This window comes from Leopardus geoffroyi, chromosome D3 (assembly GCF_018350155.1).
Source record: "Leopardus geoffroyi isolate Oge1 chromosome D3, O.geoffroyi_Oge1_pat1.0, whole genome shotgun sequence".
NCBI lineage: Eukaryota > Metazoa > Chordata > Mammalia > Carnivora > Felidae > Leopardus > Leopardus geoffroyi.
In genome coordinates, this window is record NC_059339.1 from 14,902,030 (window position 1) to 14,915,218 (window position 13,189).

A 13,189-nucleotide genomic window follows, 5' to 3' on the forward strand; every position below is an offset into this window, starting at 1 on the left:
TTCATGTGCTATGGTTTTTATTTTCTTTGGAAAAATGTCTATTCAAGTCCTTGCTCATTTTTGATTTGGGCTGTTCGTTTTTTGGCTGTTGAATTTTTTTGTTTTTGTTTTTTTCATTTTAAGTATTTATTTTGAGAGAGAGAGGGAGGGGAAGAGAGAGGGAGAGAGGGAGAGGGGGAGAGGGGGAGGGAGAGAGAGGCAGAGAGAGAGAGAGAGAGAGAGAGAATGAATATGAATCTAAAGCAGGCACAGCACTATCAGTGCAGAGCCCCATGCGGGGCTCAAACTCACAAACCTGTGAGATCATGACCTGAGCTGACATCAAGAGTCGAGCACCACCCAGGTGCCCCTGGTTGGTGAGTTTTAGGAGCTCTCTATTATAGATATCAATCCCTTATTAGATATGCAAATATTAGATATGCAAACATTAGATTTGCAAATATAATCTGCAAATATTTTGTTATATTCTGTGGGTTGCTTTTTTACTCTGTTCATGTTGTCTTTTGATTAGCCTGCTTATATTTTCAAGTTAATTCATTCAGTTTTATTTGCAAATGTTTTTTAAATTTCTTCCATCACACTTTCTCTATATATTTATTTCATAATAAAATGGAAATGCATTATATAACTTAAATTATTCCTGACAAACATTTCGTATGGATCAAATACAACTACCATCTATTTCAGAATATAAATTAACATCTATCCTTAAGTGATTATATCATGCAAGAGAAAAAAATATTGAAAAACCTGTATTATCATAAGACAGCTCTGTACCATCACACAAAAATTAAAATTAAAATCCCCAATAAATTCAAGACTAGGGTTTTCCTTCTTGTTGACTATGCTAGTAGTATCTTCTAATTCTGTTCTCATTTGAGGGGTCCTGGATCCAGTGGAAATCCTTTTCCTTTCATCCCTGTACCCATGGAGCCCCAGAGGGAACAGAAGGGAGAGAGCCAAATCTGTCAGCATTCATGATAGCTCCTTCCAAAAAGAGATTCCAGCAAAACCTTCTTTTCTACCCTTCAAATATAGGATCACTTGCCCATGTTCAAAGAGAGCTGGCTGCCAATGCTGAACTCTTAGTGGATTTCTACTTTGGTCTGGTATCACTCCTTTCTTCAAAATGCTTCCATGGCTTTCTGATAATCAGGGTCCTTGCTGTCTCTCTGGACTCCATTCACTCTTTACATAGCTCACCAAGCTCTAACCTCTCTGATCTTTTCCCTCTTCCTTGAATATACAAAGTTCTTTTTGTCTCAGGGCCTTTGCGCTTGTTACTTTCTGACTCACCTCCTTGTCTCACCCCAAGTTAGCTAGCTTCTACTTATCTTTGAAATTTTAGCTTAAATGTCACTTCATAAGGTAGTCTTTCCACTACTCCCTGATAGACTAAATCCTTTTACCCAGAGCAGAAGTTTCATAATTACATGATATAGTTATTTGCACAGTTATTTTCCTAATCTCCCCCAGAGACAATAAGTTTCATGAAAGCACCATGTCTGTTTTATTTCCTATACATCCACAGGACCTACCATAGTTCCTAGCACATAGTAGAGGTCCTCACCAATTTTTGTCAGATAAATGAATAAGTTAATCAGTTTATTAAAAAAGTTTTTTTAATGTTTATTTATTTTTGAGAGAGAGAGAGAGAGACAGACAAAGTGTGAGCAGGGGAGGGGAGAGAGAGAGGGAGACACAGAATCCAAAACAGGCTCCAGGCTCCGAACTTCCAGCACAGAGCCCGATGCGGGGCTCGAACTCACAAACTGCGGGATCATGACCTGAGCCGAAGCTGGACGCTTCACTGACTGAGCCACCCAGGCGCCCCAAGTTAATCAGTTTAGAAAACAGATGTGTATCCTTTCACTACTTACGACCAGGGACCAATGTATTTTCTCCTGCCCTTCATCCTTACCTGTTCAATTTCCTTTTCCTTCCCAGGAAAATGCACCAATTGAAGTCTAAGTACACTGGAATTAGGGTGTAATTATTGAGATTTATTAAAATAAGTACATACACACCTTACAAGGAAAAATAAAAAAGGATTCTTTTTTATAATTCTACACTATGGACTATTTACCTAAAGTCACACAAAACATTTTTGGGACTCGGTCCAAAGAATTATTGGTAATTCTGTGAAATACTCATAGAAAATGCTCCAAAAGGAACTTTATGTTTTTTTTTTATGAAGTGCTTCAACTTATGAAACATGATAATCCTGTATGAAATGAGAATCTTTAATTGGAAAAGTAAAAATACAAAAACAGAATTATTCACTGAAAAGTCAGAATATTTCAGCTGACAGAACCAGTTTTAGAATTAGAAATAAATCTGAGAACAACAGAAAAGAAGAGAAACTGTATCTAAAACAAATGGTATCTTGGGAATATACATTAAGAAACATACTTATTAAAAAACTTTTTTTTTTTTTCAATTTTTATAGAGAAAGAGAGAGGGAGAGTGCAAGCAGGGGAGAGAGGCAGTGGGAGAGAGAGAGAATCTCAAACAGGCTCCATGTTGAGCATGGAGCTCTATCCCATGACCCTGGGATCATGACCCAAGCCAAAATGAAGAGTTGGACGCTCAACAGGCTGAGTCATCCAGGCACCCCAAGAAACATACTTCCGTGAGCATACTTCTGAAAGGGTACAACCAACGGATTATACTCAGGAAACTGTTAAGATTTGCAGTTTTAGGGGCCCCTGGGTGGCCCAGTCCATTGAGCGTCCGACTTTGGGTCAGGCCGTGATCTCACGGCTTGTGAGTTCGAGCCCTGCGTTAGGCTCTGTGCTGATGGCTCAGAGCCTAGAGCCTGCTTCGGATTCTGTGTCTCCCTGTCTCTGCCCCTCCGTCGCTCATGCTCTCTCTCTCCTTCAACAATAAATAAACATTAAAACAATTTTTAAAAAGATGTACAGCATTAAAGTTATTGGTTTAGAGGGGATTTTATCAATTTCTTTGACTTGGAGGCTATGGATTTATTTATTTTTATTTATTGATGATGGTAGACATCAGAGCAGCAAGAGGAAGATGAAGAAAATAGGCCCAGCTATAGCTTGCAGAGTCCTTTGTTACCTTTTTACTATAAGAGAACTATCAAGGGCTTGGTCTAGTCCCATATTTCAGTTGTAGAAAGAGAACACTGACATGTCTGGATGCTAATGGCCTGAGCTGGCTTCACTACGATTGGTAAAGCCTAGAGCTGCGGAGGGTACCACGGAACCGAAACCTACCTTCTTGGGCACAACAGAGGAACTGGAATTGACTGGGCTTTCATCATCGTGCATCAAGACAGGCTCAGAGCTGTTCTCCTCCATGACCTCCTGCATGCTGTTCACACTGCTGCTCTGGCTGCCTGTACTCACAGACACACTTGGGATGGAATGATTGCTGCCCAGGCTGTCCATTTCCCTGATCAGGCTGGTTCCATGTTCGCTGTCCTATAAAAATGGGGCATGGGGGTTAAAAAAAAAAAAATGACTAGAGATAAAGTCCCAATTCATTGACTAAGCTATTAAGCACACTCAATTCTGCAGTGCCAAGTTGCTCTTCTGCCAAATCTGCCAAGATAAGCTTTTTATGCAGTGACTCCACTACTCCCCCCCATTTTCAGACATCTCAAATTCACTTCTATGCCTTCCTCAGGGGCCATTATGGACATGGGTCATAAGGCCCCAAATGCTGCTATCCCAGGGCTTTCCCCTGTCAGATGCAATGATCATATTATTGTATGGCTAATCAGCAAGCAGAAATCAGGCCAGGTTTGTAAGAGACTTTCAGGGACAATCAAGGTGCTAGATAAAGACTGTACATATTTACAAATAGGGTGGTGGTCTTTGGAAACTAAGACAGAGTGGAAAGAGTTTCCAGAGAATCGACAAGCAATATACTCCTTGGCAAATCACTATTGAGTAAGTTCATGCCTAAGCAGGGATACTATTTCTACTGTCCTGGATAGGTAATTAAATTCTGCCTCCCTCAAGCAATTCTATCGTGCTTACCTCTGTAATCTTATTAAATATATCTGTTAAATAATACTGGTATTCATTACTGCTATTCCAAAGACTACTATTTGAGAAGTGGTAAAATAATCAGCACATATAATTTACTCATGACAGTGGGATATCTTTTGATATAAGATTAAATAATATAATTAGAGCACCTTAGTTCCCCAAAAAAATCTTATTTTCAAAGAGTCATACTGTGTGTATCTAACTTTAATGAACTGTTACTTAGCCATGGCAATATAAGGAATCACTGGCATAGGTAATTTGGGTAATTTAATATGGTAGATAACACATTACATGTTTAATACATTTATTTTCCCAATTAAAGGGGAACATTGGTATATGTGCAATCAAGAGATTTTATAGTCCAATTCAGTTTTCTGAATTTCATTTTTATAATTGTTATTTTTTCTTTCACATCAAAAAGGTAAAATAAAATTCATTGTTCATTTCTTTCCTCTTTTCTATCTAGTTTTAAAGGAAGAAGAAGATTTTTTTTTTTTTTTTTTAGTTTACCTATCCATTTGAGATACAGCAAGAGCGAGCGTGCATGCGTGCATGAGGGAGGGGCAGAGAGAGAGAATCCCAAGCAGTCTCCACACTGTCAGTGCAAAGTCTGACATGGGGCTCAGTCTCACAAACACGAGACCATGACCTGAGCTGAACTCAACAGTCAGATGCTTAACCGACTGAGCCAACCAGGCGCCCGAGGAGTCCTTTCTTTTTGTTCAAGACTCTAATATTCCTGCTCCTATCTCATGCACTTCCTGAGATCCTGCTTCTTTAACTATGTCTGTTTCTTCTAATTTCCATGCCTCTGTCCTGACTTCTTCCACTCTGCCTGTAAACATGAAGACGCCTGCCCCATGCTCGCATACCTCTCTACATACTGCCCTTTGTCATTTTTCTCTCTCAGCCAAATTTATGAATCTTAACATAACCAGCTTTCCCTGTTTCTACTTTCCCCCTTTCCCATTTATTCTACAAACCCACAGTTATCTATTATTCATCCTAACTATTCCTGTAAAACTGCTCTTATGAAGGGCATCAAGAATGCCTTACTTGTAAAACCCAGTTAACGTGTTTTTTGTTTGTTTGTTTTTGGTCCTTGTCTAACATGACCTCTCTGTAGCATCCGATACACTGGCTGCTTGAAGTTGTGGACTCTCAGAACACCTGTGATGTCTGTTCCTTAGGGTCTCTTATATGGCACGGCTCTCTTGTCATTCATTATTATTATAATGCTCTTGACCCCCAGCTAAGCACCCTTTACCTAGACCTCTTTCTTATGTTCTGGGTTTGAATTTCCCAACCAACTGCTGGACATCACTATTCAGGCATCCCAACTGTCCTTACCCTGGCCTCAACAAATCCTTCTTAAGTTATCTGATGAGAAACCAGAAAGTCACCTCTCCTTTGAAAACTTCATCTGTATACTAGGTCAGCAGCATATGATGCTGGGACCTTAAACTCAACATCACCAAACTGAAATCACCCTAAATCCATTCTTTCTCCTTGGTTCTTTTTCTCTGTTCTTGGTATTGCCATAGTCTATTCACCCAGGCTAAAATGTTCAGAGTCACCTCAAACTCCTCATCTGTCACAGTCACTTTCAGTGAGAAGCACTGTATTTTCTAATCTACCTTTACAGTGTTTCTCAAAAGTCTTCCTTCCCCCTCCCCCCCCACCAACATTGCCCTTATTGCCTCTTGCATGGACTAGTCTACAGAATGTAACACATTCAAGCCCATCTTACACTCTGTTGCCAGGATAATCTCCCTAAAGTACAGCACTTTCCTGAGTCTAAAATGCCCTATGCCTGTCTCTCAAAAACCACCCATGTCGTGTCCTTCATACAACCTTCACTAATTCTCCCCAGCAGGCTTATTTTCTCCCCACTATGACCCTTGCATGGTGACATATCTCGGTAACGTTTTTCATATTTTGTCTTATTTAAGACTTATTTTACGAATGTCTCTTTTGCAGTTCTGCATGTTTCTTGAGGCACGGGGCACCGATTACATTTTTATCGCCTAAAGTAGTTTACAAAGTGCCCAGTCCAGAACTTTCCCACTCTTAGAGCACCTGCTATAATAAACTGGACCTACTTCTTCATCCTCCTGTGACTCATTCAAGGGTCCATTTCGTGTCTCTTGGAAAAGGATTTTTTTCATTTTTCGGTACTGTAGGTTATCTAATTCACGAACAGCATCTTTTGTCCTCTGTATGAGGTCAATCAGGACACGTAGAGGCCGGTCTCGTCGAACAAAATCATGCTGATTGAGGGAGGAGAAAAAACAGAAACTGATAGTGAGAAAACAGATTTGGGGGCACAAGATTTACATTATAAAGCTAAACAGACATAACCAGGTCTGTTGATTTTGCAGAAATAACAAGATATGACTTTCATTTCGCACAACCTCTCAATTTGTATAAATCTTATAAAGAGATAACTACGCTTTTCTCTTCTTCCTCAAGCCCCATTTTGTGGACTTTGTCCTGGAGTCTACTTGAGAATTCTTGAGATTTACTTTAACACGTAACCGATAATGACTAGTACTTTAGACGCTTGTAACTTTCAAGTCTGAAGCTATATAATAAGTAGAAGTGATGTAGAGTTCAAGAATATCATTGTTATAATCTGCCTCAATTCGCCTACCCACTCCACAATACCCCTTTTAAACGACTGTGTGTATTTTGTTTTCTATTTTGGTGGTCGTGTAGAGTATATGCGTGAAAATATGGCAGCTTTATTTAGGGGTCATAATTCTGGCAGCTTCATTTTCCCTTTACAGAACTGCACAACCAGAAATAAGGGAAAAGGGCCTCTGAAGAGTGAAAAGAACTACCCCAAAGTCCATAAATTTTTCCTGGTATAAACAGCCTTCACTTACAATATTATCAGTGATCTTTACACATATTATGGTTTCCTGGTTTCTCAGTCTGTAGCAGTTTGGAAAGAGGGAATAAAAGTGGGAGAATAGAGGAGGGAGAGCTGTTAGAACTAGGGTTGTTTGTTGTAAAAAAGAACGGTCTTTGAAAGTTCTTGGGCAGCCTGACAATAAAAAGAGAGAAATTCCACGACTAACACACCTACCAACCAACCACATAAAAATGAACAAAGGTTTGTGGGCTATTTTGCAAAGGGGAAAATGCTCCTCAGGCAGTCCTTTTATATGCCACGAGTTGACGAAACACTACTGCTTCTGAGCCGTCAAGAAGTGAAATTACGTTCATTATGCTTTCTTTAAGAAGGCAGAAAAGTACATCATGGATTCTGACGAGATTACACAGAAAATGATCAAAAGTGGGGGGAGGAAGTTTTGTTTTTTTCAAGGAAAAGTTTCAGTTACACGGAAAATACACTTATGTGAAATTGTAATTTGAAGATATTGGGTAAATGGGATATAATGTGCTAGGCCCTAGATGATGGAACGGATTTCATTTCTTCCTAAGTTAAACAGGTATGAAAGAGAAGTAGGGCCATTGTGAGAAAAACACGTACATGTCCTGTGGTTCTTCACCCCGACTTTGCTGTCAGGGGAACTGTGGCTTTTGCTCTTGCTTTTATAAAACATCTCTTCCTCTGCCAAGAGTCCTTTCTGAAAATGAAACACCATTCCCAGAAGCAAGAGTAGCCCGCATATTTCAAGATGAGAGTGAAAGGGAGAAAGTAAATTATTTTGCTCCTCTACTACGTGCAATTATACAAGAGCAAATCGGTTTTGACTAAACTTCAAGCTAGTATTTAGGATCAGTGAATTTTAGAACAGGAATAGCTGTTAGAAGTTCTTTCATTTTCAAGGTGTGAAAATTCAGGCACAGAGAGGTTAGGTGACTTACACAGCTAGCTACTGCAAGAGCTAGGGCTACAACTCGGGTTTGCTCATTTGGTGTTCGTTTTCTGGTGGGCTATCACCACTATCATCTTTCTAAAACATGGGTTTGATTGTGTCACTCATTGTAACAGACACTGGTGTCCCATTTATCTCCCATTCCAACCTCTTTTCCTTGCCTTCATCTACTGTGAACACTAGAAAGTAAAAGGGTTGCTTGAACTCCAGCCTTTTTTATACTTAAAAAATAACAACATGACAGAGTTCTGGCAAATGAGACGCTGTCTAGGCACAGAAGTCTCTGAGGGCAGTCTTGTTTTCTAGAAGAAAAAGGCAAGGCGCCTGAAGAAAGGGTGTTTTCCCCTCTGCCCTTCCTTCTTTCTCCTCTTGGGATAAAGACTTTTCCTAGAGATGCAGGAGCCATTTTGTGACCAAGAAGATAAAACCCACCTGCTGAAGATGATAAAGTAGGAAGATAGAAAGAGCCTGGATCCATGATGACATTGGTGAGCTGCTTACAGCTCTGGACTCTGCTTATAACATCTTCTTTCTCAATGCCCTGCACTTGTTGCACGAGGTAATTAAGCCCTTAACCTGTTCAAGCCTTTTAAAACCGATATACTCAAAGTCTTCAAAACATGCCTCCAGGGGCACCTGGGTGGCTCAATGGGCTAAGCATCTGACTCTTGATCTCGGCTCAGGTCATGATCTCACCGTTCGTGAGTTGGAGCCTCCAGTCAGGCTCTGCGCTGCCGGCAGAAGTCTGCTTGGGATTCTGTCTCTCCCTCTCTCTCCCTGCCCCTCCTCTGCTCATGCTCACTCTTTCACTCTCTCAAAAAACAAACAAACAAAAAAAATATGCCTTGATGATGAAGTCTAGCCTTTTACAGCCAGGTTCATGGTTGTAATTGTAGGCTCAAACCTAGTCACTCCTAGACCTCTTTCCCATCCAATGCATATAGTACAGTCTACATAGTTATTGACTCATGACATGTGTTTCATACCTGTATACCTTTGCTCATGTTCTCTCTGCCTGCAACCCCATCTCCTCCTGTTCTCCAAAGTCCATTACTCTTGACACCCTTACAACTAAAAGGTCCCCAGATCCTTTAAAAAGAATGCTTTCATTGTTCTTGAAAGTATATTTCCTTGCAATGTTTAAATACAGAAAAACTCATAAAAGACAGTAAAAGAAAAACATCCCAAATTCCATCATCCAGAAATAAAGAATGTTATTTTACATGTTCTCGCACAGGATAATGGATATCTAGAAACAATTTTACATGGGAAGATTATGCATGCTAATTTTAAGAAAATCTGTGAAATTAAGGTATACTTAAATGTAGCAGAATTAGAAAACAATGAAGTAAAGTAATTGCTTAACTTCAGTTATAATTTCTTCACCAATAGTTACCAGTTCTTAAAAAATCCTCTAAAGTTAAGGAAATAAAAAAAAAGATGACAGAGATTAGAATTACTTTTTTTTAAATTATGCATTTCAACTTAAGAATTATTATCGACCAGCTACTCTGAAAAAGAGGAAAATTAGTACACTTATCTTTCTTTCCTACCCCTAGGTTGTTCTAGTTACATTAGTATTTTTACACTGTCAGTGCCTATAGCATTTACATTCTGCTCTTTAACCATATAAATGATTTTACCTTGATTCTATATTGAAATGGATTCAATGTGAAGGTGACGTTTTAATGTCAGGAAGAAAATGTGAAGAAAAAATGGATTAAGAATATTTAGGAATAGGATAGCCAACTGAGGGGGGGGGGGGAAGTTGACTTCCTTACAACAAATTTTTATATCACCTCTCAAAAGAAGCCCACCATAAACAACACCAAAAGAGGAATAGGGAAAAAATATTTGCAAGACCTACTACAAATTAATAATAATAATAAAGCCCAATGATCAGACAAATGGGTAAAGATCACAAAGAGTTTACAGAAAAGGAAACCAATGGCTTTTCAACGTATGAAAGATGCATCAACTTAGCTCATAATGAGAAATACAAATTAAAACTATGAGTTTTTCACTCATCTGAGAGCCAAGTTGAAAATTTGATGGTCCTCATCTTTGTTAGTGGGACTATAAATTGGTACAACTTCTTTGGAGGACGATTTGTCAGTATCCGTTTAAATTTAAAATCTATATTCCCTCTGATTAGCAATTCCACTTCCATGATTTTATTCTTTAGATATCCGTATACAGTACACGATGACACGTGTACACAAACTCACTGCAGCAGTTTGTAATAGCAAAACATCGCAAACCCCATAAAGAAGTTGGTTAAAAAAAGCATGGTCGTTCTGAGAATGTTACAGAGCCACTCATAAGAATGAGGTACCCAAAACATACTATAAAGTAAAACAGACAATCAAGTTAGAACAATGTTTAGAGCTAGCTCCCACTGGTGCAAAAATAAAATAAGAATATTTACTTCCATATGCATAAAATATCTCTAGAAAAATATGCACAAGATTGGTGATAGTGGTTGCTGCCTCTAGAGAGGGGCTCAGAATAGGAAGAAGATTTACTTTTCTCACTCTGTCTTCCTAAATTCGTATTACCTACCAATATGAAGAATGCAGTCCCTTTTTTTAAAAAAAACTTTTTTTTTTTTTTTTTTAAACATTTATTTATTATTGAGAGACAGAGAGACACAGAGCCTGAGCAGGGGAGGGGCAGAGACAGGCGTAGACATAGAATCTGAAGCAGGCTCCAGGCTCTGAGCTGTCAGCACAGCCGGACACGAACTGAGCCGGGCTCGAACTCACAAACCGTGAGATCATGACCTGAGCCGAAGTCGGACACTGAGCCACCCAGGAGCCCCGAAGAATGTAGTCCCTTTAACCAAGCAAAAGAAATATATAAAAAGTTCTGGGGCCAATTTAAATTCAGTGTTTGTTGGGGCGCCTGGGTGGCGCAGTCGGTTGAGCCTCCGACTTCAGCCAGGTCACGATCTCGCGGTCCGGGAGTTCGAGCCCCGCGTCACGCTCTGGGCTGATGGCTCAGAGCCTGGAGTCTGTTTCTGATTCTGTGTCTCCCTCTCTCTCTGCCCCTCCCCCGTTCATGCTCTGTCTCTCTCTGTCCCAAAAATAAATAAACGTTGAAAAAAAAAAATTAAAAAAAATAAATAAATAAATTCAGTGTTTGCTGCCAGTCCTTGTACCACTTTCTTCAGTTCCTAATTTATTTTTTCTTCCTTTTTCCTTTCCTCCCTCCCTCCCTCTTTTTCTTTTTCTTTTCTTTTCTTTTCTTTTCTTTTCTTTTCTTTCCCTCTCTCTCTCTCTCTCTCTCTCTCTTTCTTTCTTTCTTGTTTTATCACTAGATTGGCTGGATTTTGCTATTGAGCCATTGTTTAAAAAGCTATTAAGAAAAAAAATTTGAGGGGCGCCTGGGTGGCGCAGTCGGTTGAGCGTCCGACTTCAGCCAGGTCACGATCTCGCGGTCTGTGAGTTCGAGCCCTGTGTCAGTCTCTGGGCTGATGGCTCAGAGCCTGGAGCCTGTTTCCGATTCTGTGTCTCCCTCTCTCTCTGCCCCTCCCCCGTTCATGCTCTGTCTCTCTCTGTCCCAAAAATAAATAAACGTTGAAAAAAAAAATTTTTTAAAAAGAAAAAAAAGAAAAAAAAATTGATTCAATTTGTAAGGCTTGAAAATCTAAGCTGCATTTATAACTGAAGAGCACCTTAGCTAGGACAAAGATCCACCCCCAAATATTTTTTTCAACCTATTTGTATAAGTCTTTCTTTACCCTTGGAGTTTAAGGAATTTTATCAGGTTACTGCAAATCAGTTCCATGGTGTCTTTCTTCAGGCCTCTGCTTAAAAGTCACCTCTCTAGTAAGGCCTTTCCTAACTCCTCATCTAAAAAGTTAGCTCCTGAGACACCTGCATGGTTCAGTCAGTTAAGTGTCTGACTTCAGCTCAGGTCATAATCTCATGTTTCATGAGTTTGAGCCTCGCATCTGACTCTGCTGACAGTGAGGAGCCTGCTTGGGATTCTCTTTCTCTCCCTCTCTCTCTGCCCCTCCCAGCATCTCTCTTTCTCTTTCTCAAAATAGATAAATTTAGGGGGGAAAAAACCCCACCCAAACATTAGGTCCTGGGGCAGCTGGCTTAGTTGGAAGAGCATGCAACTCTTTAAACTGGGGGTGTGTGTTTGAGCCCCATGTTGTGGGTAGAGTTAATTAAACAAACAAACAAACAAACCAACCACCAGCTCCTGCTCCAGCTTTATTTTTTCTGCAAAGAATTTACTACCAACTGATATATATTTACTTTATCATATATTTACTTGTTAGTGTTTGGAACAGTGCTTGGGCATGTAGTAGACAATCAGTAACTGTTGAGTAAATGGTGGGCTTGTTTGATTTGGCCACCAAATCAAATTAAGATGAAAGCAAGTCAAATAAAGATCCAAAGAGTTATTTCCAATAAAGTTTTCTTCAGGTATATCTTTAAGTATCTTCTACTAGATGTGTTTTGCTTTCTTCTTCAGGAGTCATAGGTTGGCATATAATTAGGTCTCCTGTCTTCCACAGATGCCATCTTCATTATAATCATCTTTAGAATTTTTTCCCTTGCATTTAACTTTTATTTCCCTACAACTTTCCATCCTTGGGAATACCCTAAATGGGTTGGTTTATTACATTCGTTTATTGCTTATGATTCTGTGTCTTAATTTTTCTCTTCTGTGTCTTTTCTTACCTCTGCCCACTTGCTTTTTATATCCTTTTGTTGTCTGTGCCCTAAAATTTGTCTTTGAATCCTGGAATTCAAAAAATCCTTGAATTCTTTGAGGTGCTTCTCCCCCTTAGTTTTTTTAAATATTTTTTATTTTTCTTCGCCCCCTTAATTTTAATACAGCCCCAAATTATCCTTTTTTTCCCCTTTATGGTAGGGCTTTCTATGTCCCATTTTTTTTTTTTTTTTAATCTTCACCTACTTCAAAGTAATAAAGATGTTACTTTATCTTGGGTTATCTGGTGTTTTGTTCTGGTTGTCATTTTTCCCTGAAGACATGTGGAGCTGTTGCTGAGACACACAGAGTAGAGCACATGTCTAGAACGCATGATGGCTCTACACCAAAGGGAATGGGAGTCCTTTGTCCTATTGTTTCTGCCACCGTGTTCCTGTGGGCTGCTATTTACAAGATGAAAACACTTAATTTTCCATGGAAAAATTAGCTGCCTTCAGATCTACCTCTTCAGAAACACTTACAGCCAGAGAAAATAATACGATAATATTTACAGAGTTGTAAGAAGAAGAAAACATAAACCAAGAATTTGTGACCTACACAAGGTGCTCTTCAATTCTAAAGGCAGCTGACAGT

General features: G+C 39.4%; 1 protein-coding gene across 3 annotated transcripts in view; it reads right to left on the minus strand.

Moving 5' to 3' along the window:
- The window catches only part of TAOK3 (TAO kinase 3), a 179,992-nt gene that overhangs the window by 43,433 nt on the left and 123,370 nt on the right, over positions 1–13,189 (minus strand). For all 3 annotated transcript variants that reach the window (XM_045457410.1, XM_045457412.1, XM_045457411.1), the window contains exons 12-13: positions 6,122–6,289; positions 3,240–3,446 (exon numbers count right to left, since the gene is read on the minus strand). In XM_045457410.1, the coding sequence (XP_045313366.1) occupies positions 3,240–3,446; positions 6,122–6,289 (375 nt within the window). The remainder of the gene's footprint in view (positions 1–3,239; positions 3,447–6,121; positions 6,290–13,189) is intronic.